General features: G+C 36.0%; 3 protein-coding genes and 2 non-coding genes across 7 annotated transcripts; 4 read left to right on the top strand and 1 right to left on the bottom strand.

The window, feature by feature from the left end:
- Positions 1-339: 339 nt before the first annotated feature.
- On the top strand, positions 340-4360 carry LOC132167992 (uncharacterized). 3 transcript variants are annotated; one of them, XM_059579050.1, is made up of 4 exons: positions 343-737; positions 810-968; positions 2117-2365; positions 3848-4360. In XM_059579050.1, the coding sequence occupies exons 1-4, from the start codon at positions 666-668 to the stop codon at positions 4124-4126; spliced, it is 759 nt and encodes a 252-aa protein (XP_059435033.1). In that variant the 5' UTR covers positions 343-665; the 3' UTR covers positions 4127-4360. The 3 variants fall into 3 exon arrangements, with proteins under 3 accessions (XP_059435034.1, XP_059435032.1, XP_059435033.1); XM_059579051.1 differs by having other exon boundaries at positions 340-968; positions 2117-2263; XM_059579049.1 differs by having other exon boundaries at positions 341-968.
- Positions 4361-4878: 518 nt separating this feature from the next.
- On the top strand, positions 4879-6995 carry LOC132185719 (divinyl chlorophyllide a 8-vinyl-reductase, chloroplastic). The gene has a single exon (XM_059599491.1). The coding sequence runs from the start codon at positions 5025-5027 to the stop codon at positions 6288-6290; it is 1266 nt and encodes a 421-aa protein (XP_059455474.1). The 5' UTR covers positions 4879-5024; the 3' UTR covers positions 6291-6995.
- LOC132168255 (U2 spliceosomal RNA) lies at positions 6795-6990 on the top strand. The gene has a single exon (XR_009438779.1). It is a non-coding gene; the product is annotated as a U2 spliceosomal RNA (small nuclear RNA).
- A 4653-nt stretch (positions 6996-11648) lies between the features above and the next one.
- LOC132168253 (U2 spliceosomal RNA) lies at positions 11649-11844 on the top strand. Its single transcript, XR_009438777.1, has one exon. It is a non-coding gene; the product is annotated as a U2 spliceosomal RNA (small nuclear RNA).
- Positions 11845-15057: 3213 nt separating this feature from the next.
- Positions 15058-18011, bottom strand: LOC132168029 (CASP-like protein 1D1). The gene is made up of 3 exons (XM_059579096.1): positions 17791-18011; positions 15538-15664; positions 15058-15436 (listed from the first exon to the last, which is right to left on the bottom strand). Exons 1-3 carry the CDS (start codon positions 18009-18011, stop codon positions 15212-15214), a joined length of 573 nt encoding a protein of 190 aa, XP_059435079.1. The 3' UTR covers positions 15058-15211.
- Positions 18012-19582: the final 1571 nt, after the last annotated feature.

The raw sequence follows: 19582 nt of genomic DNA, 5'->3' as shown, positions 1-19582 counted from the left end.
AATAAATGCATTTTTGGTCCATACGGTTTAAGATGTTGACAAATAAGTCAATTAGCTTGAAAAAAAAATGATTAGTGACTCTCTAGGTGTATATATATATATATTAATTCCTACTATTATAAAAGTTGACAGAATTTATTAATATATTATATAGTAGCTCTAATTATAGTGCAAATAAAAAAAACAAAAAACAAAAAAAAAACATATTGGTCGTCGGTCCACCTTTTGACCATCTGTAGTTGGTGCCTGGTGGAACCCCTAGACGTGTCCAAAGGGGTGGACCCATATGGTGGTTTGCCGAAAATTGAGGGGCTTCACTCGTTACAGTCCCTACACGATTTTAACATCTGCCTTCAGTGATGCATCACACAGAGAGAGAGAGAGAGAGAGAGAGAGAGAGGGAATTTTGAAGCTTTTTTATAAGCTTTAGATTTTGCCGTCGAAGATATCTCTGCCTCCGCCGAGTAAATCAAGATCGTCTCTGAAGATTTGAAACAATTTTACAATCCAATTCAAACAAAAAGTTCCCAATAGTTTGAAGCAAACGTAGAAGATCACAAGTTGAGAGGAGTTTTTCCCGGTGTTTGACAAGGGTCACACAAGCTTAGACGATCGTATATTCCTGCTCCTTCTCAAATTTTCCAATTACCGCCTGAGGCAAAACCATGGAGCAATCGGAGGGTACCCAGAGCTCGCTCCCGGACGATATTGCCCTGAAAATTGCTTCATTACTTGAGGTTCATTTTTTGATAATTTCATTCTTTGTTCTGTCTTTGAAATATAATCATTTGATTTTTGTCTTTCAAAAGGTACCGGATGTCTGTGCCTTGGGTAGTTGCTCTCGGTTCTGGAGGTCGTTGTGCGGTTCTGAGTGCATATGGGAGTCTCTGGTAAAGGAAAGATGGACGTCTCTGACTCTGTTCGACGAGTCTTCTTCGTCTACTCCCACCAAAGCCCCAATCTCCAAGGTTTATCCACCTTAGTGTAATTTGTTATTTATTGCTTCACTACTGTATGTCTGTTTGTTTTGTTGTATCCCAAGTTGTCCTGTTAATAAGGTTGTTAGTCTTCCTCTATAGTTTTGAGCCTTTCTAGGTTCAAGTTTGTCGGAGCATGTACCTGTGAATGAAAAGTAGTTAAGTTCCACACGGGATGGTAATTATACAAGTGAGTGGGTAATATAATCTTATTGGGAAAATACACTTATTTCAATAAACTAATTCTCATTCGGACTTGCGCAAAACTACCATTTGTGATACTTAACTAACTTAAACTACTATTTTGTTTCAAAATGGCCTTTCTGTTACATTAGTTCCTTATTAAGCAGGACTACGCTTTATAAGTGATTATAAGGAGCTCTAAATTGGCTAGTCTTTTTGGAGTGATAACGTAGACGTAACTAACATTTTTTCTAGGGTGTTACAACCACCATATTGGCTAGATTCTTTGCTATATCCAACTTTGAAAGAGATTATCATTATTGTTATCTATCATGTTGTACTTCACTATCGTCTCTAATGGAGAGCTCAAGGTATTCTAATGATAAATTTAACATGTTGGGATATTGCTCAAGTCAAAAACTTGTTATGGATTTGGACCAAATTATGCTATAGATAATCACTCACAGTTTTGACTTCTATTTTATGTGAGCTCTTATACTCACACATGCTATGTATATCAACCAACCACTCTTTTGACTGCTATTCTTTATAAGATTTAAACACTCATCCTCACATTGGAGTTTTCATGTCTAAAAATTTATTGATTTCTCTATTTTTTTTAAAAGAATTTTTAGTGATTGTGGCTTCATTCTAAATGATACTATTCTATGTGAGACTTAAATATTCAATCTCACAAGTGTATATATCTATCCAAAAGGAAATTATTTGTGTCTAAATTGTTTATTTCTCTCTATTTCTTAACTTTTTAGTGATCATGGTTCCTTTCTGAATAATACATCTATCCATGTTTATGTGAAAAGAAAAAAAAAATTAGCCTTCTGATTAGCCCCGTTTTTTAAATGATAATCAAGGACCACTATCTCTCTCTCTGCCCCATGTTTTTGTGTAGTTTAGAGCAATGTTATGGTCTTGTATTAAAGTTAAGACTACTGCAGGGATGGAGGGGGTTTTACATAAAGAGGCACAAAGAAATGGCAGGAAGGGTTTCTGCAGTAACCAAGTTTGTAGAAAAATGCTTTCCGAATGAATCACTTGAGGTCGGGGACTATCTGAAAGCAATTGAAGAATTGTCCACCATGCAGGTTGGGTTCAAGGATGTCCAAATGTTCATTTTCAAACCGAAGTGTAATGTGCTGCTTAACTTGGTTGGCTTGCATTACTGCTTAAGTTGGCTTGAAGTGCCGGTATTTACTTCTTGGCCCTCCTTCCTCTGGATTGTTTAATTTCTGTCTATTAAAAGTATTTTTGTTTTCCAATACGTGAACATCTGGTAATCTAAAGAATAGAAAGAGAATTCAACTTTATTTCTATAGGTTATAAAAATATGGGAAAAATGCTCCATGGGTCCTTGAGATATGACTTTTTATCAAATCAATATGCCGTGCTTAACTTTTATTGATTTACTCCCTAAGGTTCTAATTGTCATCAAATAAATCATTCCACCAACTTTTCATTAAATTTCTAACAGTACTGCCACATCATACCCAATTAGAAGGTGACATGTGTTCCCTTAAAATACCAAAAAATACAAAAATATATAATAATAATAATAAAAGAAATCGGAAGGTGGGGGTGGCTCGAGCGGCCACCCCAACCTCTGTTTTTTATATATATATTTGATAATTTAAAGGGGACACGTTTCACCTTCTGATTGGGTATTACGTGGCAAGACTGTTAGAGAATTAACGAAAGGTGGATGGAAGTATCTATTTGATAACAATTGGAACCTTATGGAGTAATTAATAAAATTTAAACCTTAGAGTGATTTGATAAAAAAGTCATGCCAGCATTTTTGCCTAAAAATATTTGGATTCAGAATCTACTCAGCAAGCCATTGGTGACCAATGGTATGTCTTGTAGGAACTAGAGTAGAAGTAGAGACGTGTCATATAACTTATGAGAACTTGCTTATTTCTTGCTCTATTTAGTTGGGTGTTCCATAATGAGACGGCGGGATAAAATATTGTGTGTATAACTTGTATGTTAGCATTGCTTCACATTTCGTGGGAACCCCTACTGACCTTTTTGCTTATCTAGGCTGTTATGATTGCATTGGTAGTAAATTATCCTAAAATATACACTGGATTCTCAGGTGATTGATAAAAAAAAAAGAAAAAGAAAAAAAGGATTCATGGTTATTACTGTTGGTTGGTTTCAGTAGAAGTTTTTCTTTTAACTAATGTCAATTTTCGAGTAGGATGGAGGGGAGAGGCTTGACCAGGCTTTTAACGAGTTTAAGTTAGCAAACCCTAAAAACCAAAGCTTGAAGATGGATTGGTGAACATGGACCAAACTTAACTCCATCTGGAGCTTTGGATATAACTTGTAATTTTATGGGATGTTACAGTAGATAATTTGTTTTAGTTATGGGCTTAATTCCCTCTTTTATTAATTTATTGCTAGAAACCAATGACCCAAAAGAAGCCAAGCAGGTCAGTCACTTATCATACTTGTTGTACATGCTTGTTAATATGCATGTTAAAGCTAAATCCTGCATTTCTACCATCATCTATCTGTGCTTCAATCTCCGAGTAGTTTTCTTGTTATGTGTTTCACCATTTCTAGCTTTGGCTATAGATGAGCCGGATCCTGATTTGGATTTTGCTAGTTGGGATTTGTAGAATATATGATGTATTGATGTGGTTTGTTAAAATCATAATTGGCAGAATGAGGATGTCATTGAAGCACTTCAAAGTTGCAAGATTTCAGAGCGCCGAGTGTGCGTCAAATGGTGGAAGCTTGGCCGATTGTTTTATGGCTTTCGCATGCGGGATGAGTCTCATTCTCGTTGGGTCTCTCTGGCAGAGCTTGCATTGGCCAAAGAACAGGAAGTTCTTTTAGTGCTTCAGCGAGGAGCCATTCATGAGGTTCTTCAAGTTCAGATCTCTGTTGCTGATCCCACAAGCACTCCTTGGTCATGCCAAAGTGCACAAGGACAGGATTAGGCAATGCCCAAAACAATTTATTGTATATAACATTTGTTTCCTGTTGTCCTTGTGATGATGATATTTCTGTAATTTTAGTGTATATGTATATTTATGTGTATACATTTATCATTGCCATAAATCTGTGTACTATGCACCCTATGTATAATTGGTTCTTTGTGTACATGTGATATGTATTATTTGTACATCAAGAGGCAAGGCCTCTGCTATAATGTTAGATAATCTTCTTGATTTGATGAGCTTTTTTTAGTTTGTTCTTCTTGTTTCACCAGCAGACCTTAACTTGAAGGCAGCAACGAGATTTGCTGAATTTTGGCCGCTTGGACATTAGTCTCCTATCTAGAAAATTAACTAGAAAAAAGTTTATTGGTGAAAATTGCTACATGGCGTGAGAGTTCTGGCGGAAGGTATATCAGTTTATAGTATTTACACCTTCAATCATGTGAGTTCTACAGATGTAATAGATTAAAATTTTTTTAAATTGAATGGAAGAAGGACAGGAGAACGGGGTTTGGACTTTCTCTAATATTTGGTAAGAAAAAAATGAATGATATGATTCTAATGGGTTATAGCAATCTATTTTTCATTACATTTCAATACATTCAGCCCTGTCCCCACAAATTAAAGAAATGAAAGGGGTGGTCAGTGAAAATAGTAGATACCTTAGGGAGTAAACTGATATATTCCAATTCTCAGCAGTTACACGTCATCTCATCACTCTCGAACTCTCATATCCACCTATCATTTGGATTTTACTCTGATAGAAAAGCACACAAACAACCATGGACGACCACTCTCCCACAATTTCTACCTCACAACCTGGTTTTCTCTTCCTGTAACACACCCCGCAAAAAATACAGGCATCTGGCTCTCTCCTCTGCATCCCTGAACTCGAAAAATGTCCCTTTGTTTCTCTTCCAATTCATTAGTCACTCTTCATTCTCTCCCAAACAATCAAAGCTTCTCAACACGTTGTTTATCTTCTCAATTCATCAATCAGATTCAGGTAAGCTCTATCCCTAATGCTCTAACATCTTCATCTCTGAAATTATCCCAACCCTTTAAATATAGCATTCAAAGACTCAAACCCATTACATGTTCAGCAGCCCCTGCTGTTGAAGCCGCCCCATCTTCCTTCAGAAACAAAAACCCAAAAGATATCAACGTCCTGGTAGTGGGGTCAACTGGGTATATTGGAAAATTTGTGGTTAAAGAGTTGGTTAGTAGAGGGTTCAATGTTATAGCCATTGCTAGAGAAAAGAGTGGGATTAGAGGTAGAAATAGCAAGGAAGAGAGTTCGAATCAGTTGAAGGGAGCCAGTGTGTGCTTTTCAGACGTGACCCATTTGGATTCTTTGGAGAAATCCCTGGAAAGTTTAGGGGTTTCTGTTGATGTTGTAGTCTCATGCCTTGCTAGCCGCTCTGGTGGTGTAAAGGATTCATGGAAGATTGATTATGAGGCAACAAGGAATAGTCTTGTTGCCGGCAGGAATCGTGGGGCTTCTCATTTTGTGTTGCTTTCTGCAATATGTGTGCAGAAGCCCCTTCTTGAATTTCAGCGCGCCAAGCTTAAACTCGAGGCTGAATTGATGAAAGAAGCTGAAGAGGATAATCTGTTCACTTACAGTATTGTGAGGCCAACTGCATTCTTCAAAAGCTTGGGGGGTCAGGTTGAGTTGGTGAAAGATGGGAAGCCTTATGTAATGTTTGGTGATGGGAAATTGTGTGCTTGTAAGCCGATTAGCGAGCCAGATTTGGCATCCTTTATTGCAGATTGTGTGTTGAGTGAGGATAAGATTAACCAGGTTTTGCCGATTGGCGGACCGGGGAAGGCGTTGACACCTTTGGAACAAGGGGAGATTTTGTTTAGACTCTTGGGGAGGGAACCCAATTTCTTGAAAGTCCCAATTGGGATAATGGATTTTGCTATTGGGGTTCTTGATTTCCTGGTTAAAATTTTTCCTTCCATGGAAGATGCTGCTGAGTTTGGGAAAATCGGAAGGTATTATGCAGCTGAGAGCATGCTGGCTTTGGATCCTGAAACAGGAGAATACAGTGCTGAGAAAACGCCTAGCTATGGGAAGGACACATTGGAGGAATTCTTTGAGAGGGTATTGAGGGAGGGGATGGCAGGTCAGGAATTAGGCGAGCAAACCATTTTGTGAAGTTGGTGAAAATCATTTTTAGAGTTTGTAAATTCAAAAGCTCAATTATATTGGATCAACCAGTTTTGTAAAACTCAAGATTATTGGGAGACACTGACTGGATTTTATGAGTTTCTGGCAAGTGCTTTCACAACTGTTATATTATCTGCTGTGAAATGCTATACTTCATATATTATTATTGTTCATCTTGATACATGCCTGTATTGTAATCACTGTACTATGTTTTCTTGTCTGGAAACTGAGTTTATTTCTGTGTGTTCTGGAAACTTGAGTTTATTTCTTTGTGCCTGCAAATCATAACTTAAATGGTAAAAGCATCATTCCCAGTTCTTAGGCTATGAAAGGCAGCAAGCCAATGAGGGCTACACAAAGCCAATGAGCCTTGCAAGTTGCGCACAAATTGCTTGGTTTGTTTCTTTAGTTTTCGTGCCCCACACCGGATAGGCAACACAAGCGCGATGCAGAGGCAAGCCATAAAAGGAGAAGCAAGCCACAAAGCAAATCATACCTTTCTCGGCCTTTTGGCTAAGATCAAGTGTAGTATCTGTTCTTATCAGTTTAATATCTGATACGTGGCCCAATGGGCCACATGATATTAAATTAATCTTTGTAGGGGGAGAGTCCATCACAGTAGCTTGCTACTGGGCCTCTCAGGCGTCGCCCATGCGTTGCACTAAAGCACGGGCCTGGCGCACCCCTCCCAAACCAAGTCTTTAAGTTTTATTGGATTACCTAATGGGCTCAAATATATTATTTGCTTGAACATTTATTGGGCTTGTAACTTGTTTGATGTATCAAGGCACGTGATTACAATATTTTGCTGTTGTCTTGGATTTTCTTTGCTAGAATATTAAATTTTGAGTAAAGTTTACATACTCTTTCAAACTAATACTCCCTTAAATCACCACTTAATTGATAATGTCATACCTTTTTCAAACTACTATCCAATTGACAATGTCATACCCTTCCACCCAATGTTCTCCCCAAAACAATGTCTCTCTCAAATTACCAAAACATTATCAATGTACCTCCAAAACTAACAAAAAGATAAAAATGCCCTTATAGATTTTTCAATGAGACAAAAATACCCCTATAAATTAAAAAAGATTAATTAATTTTTTAAAAATGTAAAAATTTTAATTTAAAATAATATATATTTTTTTAATTTTTTCTAAAAACGAATTTTTTTAAACAGAAGTTACATTTAAAAAAAATGATTTTTACAAAATTTTTTTATTAAAAAAATTATAAAACAAAAATTAAAGAGCGAAAATTTCAATTTTATAAAATCAAGGGAATTTTTTTAATTTGTTCTTATAAATTTTATTTTTATTTTGTTTTTTTTATATATTTGGCCACTACTTAGATTTTGTTGTTGTTATTTTTTTAGGTTTTTTTTCTAAGTTTAGTATTTTGTTTTTATTTTAAGGGTAATTTAGGTCGTTAAGGAGAATATGGACGATTTTGGTAGTTCGGGAGTTTAGTGAAGTTTTGGTGTGTGTGGGAGGGAGGCGTTGTCAATTAAGTAGTAGTTTGAGGGGAGTATGTAGACTTTCTCCTAAATCTTTAAGATCCGGAAGAATAAAAAAGTCTCACTTTACCCATGTTTGGAGGGAGTTTTGTTGCTGTCTTTACTTGGAAAAGTTTTGTGATTTATGAGATGGGGTTTTTTGTTGATTCACAAGAGGGTTGTGGAAAGGGAGGTTCATGGGGTTGTGAGCCTCTTCAGCAATATTAGGTAAAGTAGCTAGTGAAAAAGTAGAGAATAATTCTCTACTTTAACTACTGATTTTTGTATACACATTGCACCAGATTCTCTATTATTTTATCTATTTTATTAAAATATTATTTTTTTATTCTTTTCTTAAACACTTTTCCTCTCTCTCGTATGTCTCCTCATCTCTCATGATTCTCCACCACAATTCTCATGGAAGAGAGATGTGGGTTTCAGCCGAAAGGATTCAAAGTTTAAAAACAAAAAATAAAAATCTTCTCTTAAACACTCTTCTTCTTCTTCTTCTTCTCTCTCTCTCTCTTGCCTCTCTCCTCCTCTCTCACTATTCTCCACCACGATTATTAGGGAAGAGAGGGGGTTTTTAGCAAAACAGAGAAGACAAAATTTCTCAGGGAAGAGAGATGGGAGTTTTCAACCAAATTTCTCCACCAAAACAATGCCAGCACTGTAAATCATGATATGAATATAAAGATGGTTGTTCTCTTTCACGAGCTGGTTCACAAATACAGTCCTACCTTCTCTTTGATGCCGAGGATGATGAAGAGAATTAGAGAAAGATGCATGCTTACTCGCTAAGCATTGAGGAAGAGGGAGAGAGAGAGAGTGAAAAAAATTGAACACTGTGCTATAATGAATATCAATAAATTGCTGAAAGGCCAAAAAGTGTTCAAAATAGCTACTTTTAGCTATTATTAGTCTTTTTGCTAATTTGGCGGAGATGCTCTTAGGAGTTTGATTAGGAGGAGGAAGCCATTGACCGTTGATTGGACTTGGGACTGGGCTTGGCCATTGACCGTTGACTGAACTTGTGCTTGATCCCTTGCCTTTTGGGTTTGGACTCTCATAACAGATTTGTGGGCCGTATGTTTCCACTTTGGGCCAGTTCGGGTTGGAGATTGGGCCAGATATTAGTTTGCTGAAACCATGTTGTATTTGGGTTGGTCCAAAATGATGTCGTATCGTTTCTTTCTTGCTTGCTCAAGAGTCTGCAGAGCGACGTCGATATGGCATCGTTCCGTATCCCGGGTCACAGGCAAAACAACGCAGTTTATGGGGGCTTCAGGGGCACGATTTTAGCCCCCTTGCTGGTCAAAACGACGCAGTTTTGACCAATGGGGTTATCTTCTCCGTTTGGACTCTCAAAACAATGAAAAATTGCAGTTTTTTCACCCAAAACTTAGATTCTCTAGCCCTAGAATTATCCCCTTCCTCTAATGATCCAAAAATCGTATCTTTGGTTGGGGATGATTCACCAACAACTTGAAAACTCGAAGGAAGAGTAGTTTTCCTTTGATTTGGGAGAAAATGGATTGAAGAAGATGCCTCTGATGGAGAAGAAAAGAAAATTTTCCAATATTTCTCTTCCAACATGTAACATCTCTTCAATGTTTCAATGTTTCCAGTGTATTGCAATCCACCCACAGTAATTTTAATAAGTTTTTCTTCAGGATTAGAAACCAATTGATGCAAATTGTAAAAAGCTATAGAAGAAGCCAAACCTAAAACTTGTATGTTGATGGTATGCAAAATTCTCTGCATATCATTCCTAGATTGCTTTGAATTTTTTGTTTTTGTCTTGATCCATAACCTGACTCTGATACCAATGTAGAAATCTATATACGTAATTAAGGATCTTTTGGAAGTCTCCCATTAGGGTGGAAATCCTATGGAGGACAAAGTGACAAAAGTCAGAGAAAATTGTAGAATGTAACGTACTCTGTTTATAGAGTCTTAATATAACTCTTGGTGAAGAGTTAATATCTTATCACTTATCATATCTCAATAGAAGTTATTTACCTTCTATGGGAATAATAATATCGTGCCCTTGAAGGCCCCAGAGATGACGCCGTTTCGCCTGTGACCCAAGATATGAAATGATGCCGCTCTGCGGACTCTTGAGCAAGCAAGAAAGAAACAAGTTGATGTTGTTTCGGCAAACTAATACCCAACCCAATCTCCAAACCGAACCGGGCCAAAATGGAAACATATGGTCCACAAATTTGTTTTGAGAGCCCAAGCCAAAAAAGCAAGGACCCAAGCCCAAGTTTAGTCAACGGTCAATGGCCAAGCCCAATCCCAAGTCCAGTCAACGGTTAACGGGCCAAGGCTTGACCCGCTACCCAGCTTGAGACCAAGCCTGGACTCGAGACCCAAATTGCATGTCACAGCCAACCCGCACCAGCCGAGCTGCGTGTGGAGCTCCCATCTGCCGGAGTCGCCTCCTCTAGTGGGCCCGGTTTGAATTAGTCCAGTCCATCTGAACTGCTTGAATCGGTTGATTTAGCCCCAAAGTGGGGTTTCAACCTGTTTTCACTCATTTTCAGCCCTGATTTGGTCCATTCCAAAGCAATTGGAAATATAATTTGAAGGGAAAGAGTACTACATGGTTTTCAAGCCACAATTTTCAATATATATATATATATATGTATATATTGGGAAAGAGGAGAATCTTCCAACCAAGGCCAAAGGAATGCAAATCAGAGGTTTATTTGACCATGTTGGTTGTCACATAAGCAACATAAGGAAGTGGAGTTCACAGTACCAAAATTTTCACAATTAGAGATTTCAAGTGACAGGTGTTTGAGGGGTCCACATCGTTTAAGGATTGTGAGGATCGTTGTGCAAAGTCAAAGACAGAAGACACTAACGAGATATGGATATTATAGCTCACATAAATGTAAAGTTCATGAAGTGTCATTATGTTAAATATGAGTAATATCCATGCTCTAAAAATGTAAAAGACGTTGATAAGGTGTATCAAGGAAAACCTTATAAATAGTTGTTTTTTGTACTTTGATTGAAAGATTGGTGCAAGTCAACACATAGTTTTGAGTACGGCTGAAATTGTCAATTGTCGAATGGGTTTGAACAATGTTCCCAATCACAGAGAATTGATGTCATTCGTTTGGTAGATAGCGAAATTAAGTCATCCTAATATACAATCAATAAAAAAGTATACGGTAAAAGGTGCGGTCAGATAAGATGACAAAATCGTAGACACACTAAGAATTGTCATAATCTGACGTTGATATATAGTCTCTACATATAAGATTTGACATATGGAAAAATCATTGGTACTAAAGTGATAATGTTCAACTAAGTTACCTACTAGGTGTTATAGTGTGATCAAGTGAAAGATGATGATTTAAGGATGATCACACTATAATTAGTGTGGTCATCTCCAAATATAATTATTCTCACGAAAGGTAAATAACTTTCATGGAGGTTATGATAAGTGATAAAATATAACTTTTCACCAAGAGTTATATCAAGACTCTATAAATAGAGTAAAAGTCCTCCATAGAATTTTCACCCTAATGGGAGACTTCCAAAAGATCTTTATATATATATATATACACACACGATAAGAGTGTTATAGTTTTGGTAGAGCAAAAATCAGTGAAGCTAAAGCCGATTGTGTGGCCCATTTTGGATTAGCCTCAAGCAAGTCTACACTATACAGCCACGCATAGGACATAAGGATGTTGACTGTTGAGCCTTGCGAGCTGCGAGCAAATAGAGCTTGGTTTGTTTCTTTAATTTTCGTGTCCCACACCGGATAGGCAACACAAGAGCAACGCAGAGGCAAGCTATAAAAGGAGAAGCAAGCAACAAAACAAATCATACCTTTCTCGGCCTTTTGGCTAAGATCAAGTGTAGTATCTGTTCTTATCAGTTTAATATCTGATACGTGGCCCATCGGGCCACATGATATTAAATTAATTTTTTTAGGGGGAGAGTCCATTACGGTAGCTTGCTACTGGGCCTCTCAGGCGTCGCCCATGCGTTGCACTAAAGCACGGGCCTGGCGCACCCCTCCCAAACAAAGTCTTAAGTTTTATTGAATAAATTTTTATGGGATAATGTAGGTACAATTTTTCTCTCTTGCCTTAAGAATCCCAGCGCTTCCCTGCAATATCCAAATTGGATGTATATGAATCTTTAGGACGGGGAAGAACAAAGAAGACCCACTTTGCCTATTTTTGGAGTTGCTGTCTTTACGTGTAGAAGTTTTGTGATTTCTGAGATAGTGTTTTTGGTTGATTCATAGGAGGATCGTGGACAGGGATGTTCATGGAATCATGGGATTGTAATTTGTGTCAGTTATTTTAGAAAAAAGAAAAAAGGCAAAAGCTTTATTATTGTGTACGTGTATTGGTATTAGGTTAAGACTAACACTTGTACTTTTACACAAGGGTTTCAATTTTTTGTTTTAATTGGGAAATTCTCTTATTATTTTGAGCTTTGACCATTTGATAGATGAGACTGTTCGTTGGCATGTAAAAAAGAAAAAGAAAGGGGTGGAGGGATGACTTTACCATCCAACATGTAAATAATAATAATAAAAAAAGTTGAAAAAAAAGGAGTGGTGGTGGAGGGGTGACTCCACCCCCATGGAGTGTCATACTTTACTCCCTAGTCCCTACAAATGGGTGAATGGTTCTCTGTTAAGGGCCACCTCCAAACTGCTAGAGGTTAGTTGTGCAAGTCACCGCTTTTGTTGCGTTGTAGGGTAGTTGCACAAGTCATCGCCAACATTGAATTGAAGGGTAGTGTTGGTAATTGTACCTCAATACCTAAAGTGGAGCTGGTCCATATAATACCAAGAGTTGTATCTCTTAGAATTTGTAACTTTCATAACCAAGAGTTGTCTTTTGGTTGGTTATAAATTACCCATGGGATGAAAGTTAAAATATCAAATTATTCATTCAATTATTTCAGAATTCAAAATTCTGAATCTCTCTCAATTTTCTCTTCCATTCTCTCTCAAATAGCATTTAGGTTATATGCATATGTGTTTTGTTCTTATAATAAAACACCACAATTGAATTCTTTTAAATTTGGACGTAAGAGGTATCATTATACAGTGTAGAACATTTACCAAAAAATTCGTGTTTGTGAGTTCTAGAAGAAAATGTACACACTATAGAACCCTAAGATTTTATGTTTATGTTTTTCCAACAGGTAGCCATGTGAGCCACTCGCATTAGTGGAGGCGGCAGGGATAGCGCTTAGGTTTATTTATAATTATTATTATGAAAATATGTGGTATGATGACATAAATTTTGATACATTGGCACAATTAATTAATTGGTTTTACGTAAAATATGTCAATTGGTTCTTCAACTGTTAAAAACGTACAGATGCAGAATTGAAGTACAAATACATCCTCCTCCAAACTCCATTGTAACTACAATCATACCTTTGGTGCTCTTAATTTTTAGAAACAAATATCTTCCTAATGGGGTGCTAATTAGTGTAGCATTTCAAGCTTTTTAAGATTTTGGGTGCGTTTTTAAACAAAATTCCAAAGTGCAAGCGCGTTTGAAAAAATTGGCGATTTTAGTAGGTAAAGAAAATGTTTGTTTTTTTGAAATACATGATTTTAAGGGTACAATCGCAATTTTATCACATGCTTATTGAAGTTTAAAAATTGAGTTTTTATTAACTATATTTTAAAATTATTATTTTTTAAACCCATATTTTGAATGAATCATAGTTTTATGTAGGACTGTCGGATGAGGATCCGCATCAATAGCTAGCAATCTGGGCAGTTTTTGTGAGAGAGATCAAATAATGTAGAATTCCGATGCCCAAATAAACTTTGAGCAGTCTGACTACTTACTCGAGCATCTGGATCACTCTCACAAAATGTGTCCAATTTGAACACCTAATTGTTGTATAGATTCCAATTCATAAGTGTTTTTATATTTTCTTTTCTTATTTTTTGGAAAAGATATCATGTGATTTGGTACTTTGATATTTTGATTCATATACACTTCCACAACTTCATCCCAAAGAATGACAAATCTTTGCCGGTTGTCTCTTTTTTGGCTTTTCAATTTTAATATTTCCAACAACAACTTGATCAATTGTAGATCTTCTGCACAATCAGATGATATCTTCCCCTATATATAATATGAAAGTAGATGAGACAGTGAGATCAAATAATGGCTGCGTTCCATGTAAGTTGGGCTTTGAGTCTGTTTGTAACTGCATTAGAGAGCTTAAAATATACTTTTAGTATCTAAAAAGTCGTGCCAAATAAAAACCGGCATGTTTGGTAAAAAATTCTAAAAATACTTTTTAATTTTTTTTTAACTCTAAAAATAACCAAAACCTAAAAGTTCTATTTCTCAAATGCAATCCCAAACAAAATTTTTGTAAACAATGACTAATTGAATCCCTACACATCATCATTTGTCCCCACCCTGGATGCATTTAGCTCCTCAAAAGGTTGTTTTGTAACCAGATCGAGATCTCTTATAATTAATTGTTCGAATTATATATAATTTGGACACCTTTTCATGGAAGGTGGTTATAAAATTCAGCTGATTTAAGCAGTATAATGTGCAAGATCTATTTGTCTTTTCTGTTCTTCTATTTTTTTCCTATTCAAAGCGGGAGAGAGGGAATGCAAGATCTATCTATCATAGTCAAGTAAATCCCACTATCCATCTCTTTGTAGAGCAGTTCGAGTCGCTGGAGATTCTCATCCAGCATAAGAGGCTTCCTTTGGCATTATATGCAATTTGGACAGCTTTATTAAAAAAAAAAACAAGTTCTAAAGCTCATTTATTCTGAGTGGTTTAAGGTGCAACGTTCATGTATTCTAGACAAGTGGATCTTACAACTTCCTCCCTCTTTGTGAAACTATCCGAATTTGAAGAGAGTTTTTAGGAGGCTATGTTTGGAATTGGAATCCGAAACACCACAAATTATTGGTTTCAATCTTATTAAAATATTAATTTAATAATTAAATTTACTATCTTTAATTAATTTAAATTTTAAGAATAACAAATGATTCACGTGGTATATATATATATATATATATATATATATATATATAATCTCAATTTAAACCTTAATTTTATAATATTTCTCTCATTTCAAATATTAAATTCACATTTTTCTATCTATTACCTAACCTTTTTAAGGAGGAAAAAATAAAAAAAAATTTAACTAGCCTAAAACACAAAAACAAATACAACATGCATCATATTCATATAGTTGTGTTTCAAATCCAATAACATGTCACATATAGACGATGAATTAAAAACAACATAAAAGACAAATCGAAGACAAGATCATCTGCACAGTAGATCACAAGTGCACAACACAATTTTCTGGAGGGTTGTGCATGGCCAGAAAATTGGATATCTTTTTGAACTTTCAGAGGCTCGATCTACTTGGGGATCCGACGGTGGAGAGTGAAAATGGAGAGCCAGATGAGCAGGACAAGCACAAACGAGGCGAACAAGGAGACAGCAAGGGAGCCTGCCATATGCCTGCAAAATTTGTCGAAGGTGTTGCACACCTTACCCCAGTGCACGTGTTCGTTGCCTTTTAACCCCACATATGCAATACCACCTGCAGAGCCCATTGCTGAAGCTACCAGCCCTAATATCAACTGCATCACAAGTAATGTATATTAATTGTACATGGATTAGATATATAATCCTCATATATATATATATATGCAAAGAATATTGAAAAAGAAAGCTTAATTACCACATCCCAAACTGCAAAATGGAGCATGAACTTTGTTGAGGAGATTGGTTTGAACAGGACGGAGATTGATGCCAATATTGTAATGATACCATAGAGGCCAGTTACGGAAAGCGCCACCACAAAGTATCTGTATGAAATATTTAATTGGAATGTGAAGTGAATTGATAGAATTAATGTTCGAGTTGATGACTTTTGGCTATACACCATGTTTAATAATCATTTATCCTAAAACGTTAAGCTGATAAAATATAATAAATTTAATTATTTAAAAAATTCGCAGTTTTAAATTGCGGGTAAAGAGATGTATTTTTAAAAATGCTCATTTTAAGAGTAATGCTACACAATATCATCCTTATATTATCCCAAAGCTTATAGGGTGTGGTTTTCCAACAAAAATATCCATTTTCATGCATCGGTACACATGCTAGCGAATTACCACATCACACTTGCTTTAGGGGTAATACAAAGGTGATGTATAGATTTTTAAATGCCGAACCACGATTAAAGGCTTAAGTGTATTTTTAAATATTATATTTTTATTAATTATGTTTTAAAATTGTTATTTTTTTCATACCACACATTTTAAAACTGATCATAGACGACACGGATGCTAGGCTTGTTTGGATGTGTGATATTTTTGTATTATTTTTAAAACTGTGAATACTGAAGAGAAAAAAATAATTGATATTATCTTTAAATGGTTTAAATAATATAAATATAATTAAAAAAAAATTATTACAAAAACAAAAGCAAAACATAAAATAATAATAATAATAATAAATAAATAAATAAACTGGGGGGGTTTTCAATCACCCCAAATGTCTGGGGATGGTCAGGCCACACCTAGGTGTCTGGGGTGGCCAGGCCACCCCCAAAACTAAGAGCATTCCCGGCAGACTCCTTATAAGGGAGTCTGTTCCCTATGTGTAAGGAATATGTCAAAAAAATCACAAAATCGTCCCACAGCAGACTCCCTAAATGAGCCTCAACCATGAGGATCGCTACAGTGGAACCCAAAGTATAGGGTTCCACTATTGCGATCCTTATGATTATTAAAATAAAAAAAAAACGTTTCTCTCTCTTCTCTACACTCTCCTCTCTCCTCTTACGATTCTCTCTCCTCTCTCCTCTCATACATATAATATAATTAAAAAAATAAATATTTTAATGATATAAGGAATGATTAAGAGAAGCTATTGGGGTGTATTTTGACATAGGGAAGCAAGAAGTAGTTTGGTTCCTTAAATGTAGGGAAAATGATGAGGAAGCTGCTGAGAATGCTCTAATGGAGGTGGATTGGTCACCACCAAAAACCTCTCAGGACTACTTCTAGACTCTTAAGGGTGGTCTGGTCACCAACCCCAAATATATATAAAATTTTGAGGTCAAAATTATAGTTTTTAGTCAATTGGCCCTTACCCAAGCTAGAAAAAAATAAAAATTGACCCTACCCATAATTTTTTTGGCCTTACCTTATAAAAATTTTGTCCCCACCCACAAATATTTTTGGCCCTATTGCTCATAATATTCAAAAAATATTTTGGGTCATACCGATTAAAACCTAAAAGATGATTACTCATTCTCAAATCTTTTGGTCATTACCCATTAAAAACTGTAGTAACCCTACTTTTAGCTCTAACCCATTAAGCTGATTACCCATTTGAGATTTGGCCCTAGCTACCAACTAAATTTTATCTTTCTCGAGCATTTTGTTGTACATCTCATTACCTTTCTAACCCTAAACAAGCACAAGTCCAAAATCAAGAACTTAAAATTTGAAATTTAAAGTTTACTTTTCTATACTGATTCAATTTTCCAAATGAAAAAAAATACAATTTGCAACACAGAAGCGGTGCAAGGTAATTTGTTTTTATCTTAAACGTGGTTTGAACTCACTCAGTTCTCGTCTCATAGTTATTGTTTTTTTTCCGTGTGATTTTCAATCTAGGTCTTTAATTTTTTTTTTTTTTTTTTTTATTTTTATTTTAGTTTATGCCCTAGTGTATACTTAACCAGTTGGAGATTTTCTTGAGCAATTGAAGCACTATCTTAGATGATATATATATATATATATATATATATATATATATAGCTTATGTCTTGGCCCATGCCCATAATACTTTCTGGCTGTGTCCATGTATGCCCCTATACTATAGTCTTTCTTGCATTCATGGATATGTAACAATTTCATACACATAATCAGACCCAAAAGTTTGTCTAATTAATAAGAGTGCATGGCGTAGTGCAACTTACATGAAAGCTGGGGATTGATTAAACTTGGCCTTGAGATTTATTCCTAACCCAGGAATTAGCTTCGTTTGGTCACTAGTGACTACCACAAGGACAGCAGTCAGCACCGATGCAAACAATAAGACCCTGAGGGCCACATTCACAACAAAATACTGCTCGGCAGGCGGCGGGGGTGGCTGGACTTCCTTGTAGTATTCCGTGCCAGGCTTATCAGTGGAAGCCATGGGACGTGGCTAGTTAATGGTATTGCAAGTAATATAGCTAGCTAATCTTATTGTAAGAGATGGTGTTGGATAAGAGAAAGATGAACAATATGTGTATATATATATATATAAGAGCCCTCCCATTTCGTCTAATACAACAAGAAGCAATGACGGATATAGGTAGTGATGGAAGGGGCGCTTGAAGCTATTCTTATAGACTCTTGCCCTTATATAATTAGACTCATTCAGCCCAGACCTCCGAAAAGTTTGGAGGATTAAATGAAATGCAACTATTAGGTCGTTGTACTAGCTTAGTTTTGTAGGGGCTCCTACAACTTTTAGGAGGTTTGGGCCGAATGAGTTTAATTATATAGGGGCAATAGTCTATAAGAATAGTTTTGGGCTTAAAAAAACTTATGTTTTTGGTTTTTTAAGTAAAAAAAGTAGTTGTAGGGGCACGTCCTTGCCCGCCTCTATCCATATCTTCCCCCTGCCTTAAAAATTGAGATGCCTTCAAATTTGGGCTATTCTCTAACTAAATCAACCCAGCCAAAAAACTAAGATTCAATTTTAAAATGACACATTTGATAACGCTTTTTATCTCTCACCCTTCAAATTTTCTTCTTCTTCCTCGTTGCTACTAGGTTGAAGCAATGGAATCTGAAAGTGAAAGCTCTCTTACGCTTAGAGTCTCAGACTACTCTGTAGTAGGGTCTTATAACCGTCCGCTGACCGCCTATATATATATATTACCGTATTACCGTAAAAACGACGTCATTTTTATTTTATTTTTATTTTTTTAAATAGCGGTTCTAGCATCCATACTTTGCGATTTCTCTTCGTCTTTCTCTTCTTCTCCATCTGTAAGTTTTTTTTTCTTCTTTCTAACAAGTTAATAGTCCTTTCATATTATATGGAGTCGCGTAGGCTTTCATAGCAATGAAAATTTAATGCATAGCCAATGGTCTGACTGCTAGAGTGAATGCGTGTAGTATAGATAGATTAATAATTGTTAAATTACACTTGACACTTATTAGAACAGATTGAAAAAAATTTCATCCAAATCAATTTGAAGTAAATTTGTGTCCAGTTAATAATCCTTTCATATTACATGGAGCCGTATAGGCATTCATTGCAATGAAAATTTAATGCATAGCCAATGGTCTGGCTGCAAGTGTGACTGCGTGTAGTGTGGATAGATTGGTCATAGTGTTGGGTAAGCTTCATAATCATAGCTGCAGTTGCAGCATTTCATTTAATGCTCAAAACATGGCTACCAACTCCAGAACAGGATCATCTCCAGTTCATTTTGGATTGGAAAATATTTAGTTCATAGTTATAATTTCTTCTCACAAATGAGATACATGTCCCACTAGCAAAAAATAATAATAAAATATTATTTCATATTAAAAATAATAAAATAATAAAAAAATAAAGGGTGGTTGGCCACCTCATCTTAGGCATAAAAGGTGGTCAGACCACCCTATTTTAATTGCTCAAGCCACCCCCAATGGCTAGCCAGGGGTGCCCGGACCACCCCATGGCCCCCTATAGCCAAACTAAAAAAAAAAAAAAAATTTGTTTGGCCCTTG

This window comes from Corylus avellana, chromosome ca1 (genome assembly GCF_901000735.1).
Source record: "Corylus avellana chromosome ca1, CavTom2PMs-1.0".
Taxonomy (NCBI): domain Eukaryota; kingdom Viridiplantae; phylum Streptophyta; class Magnoliopsida; order Fagales; family Betulaceae; genus Corylus; species Corylus avellana.
Note: the sequence above shows the minus strand (reverse complement) of the source record. Positions and strands in the feature narration are given on the sequence as shown.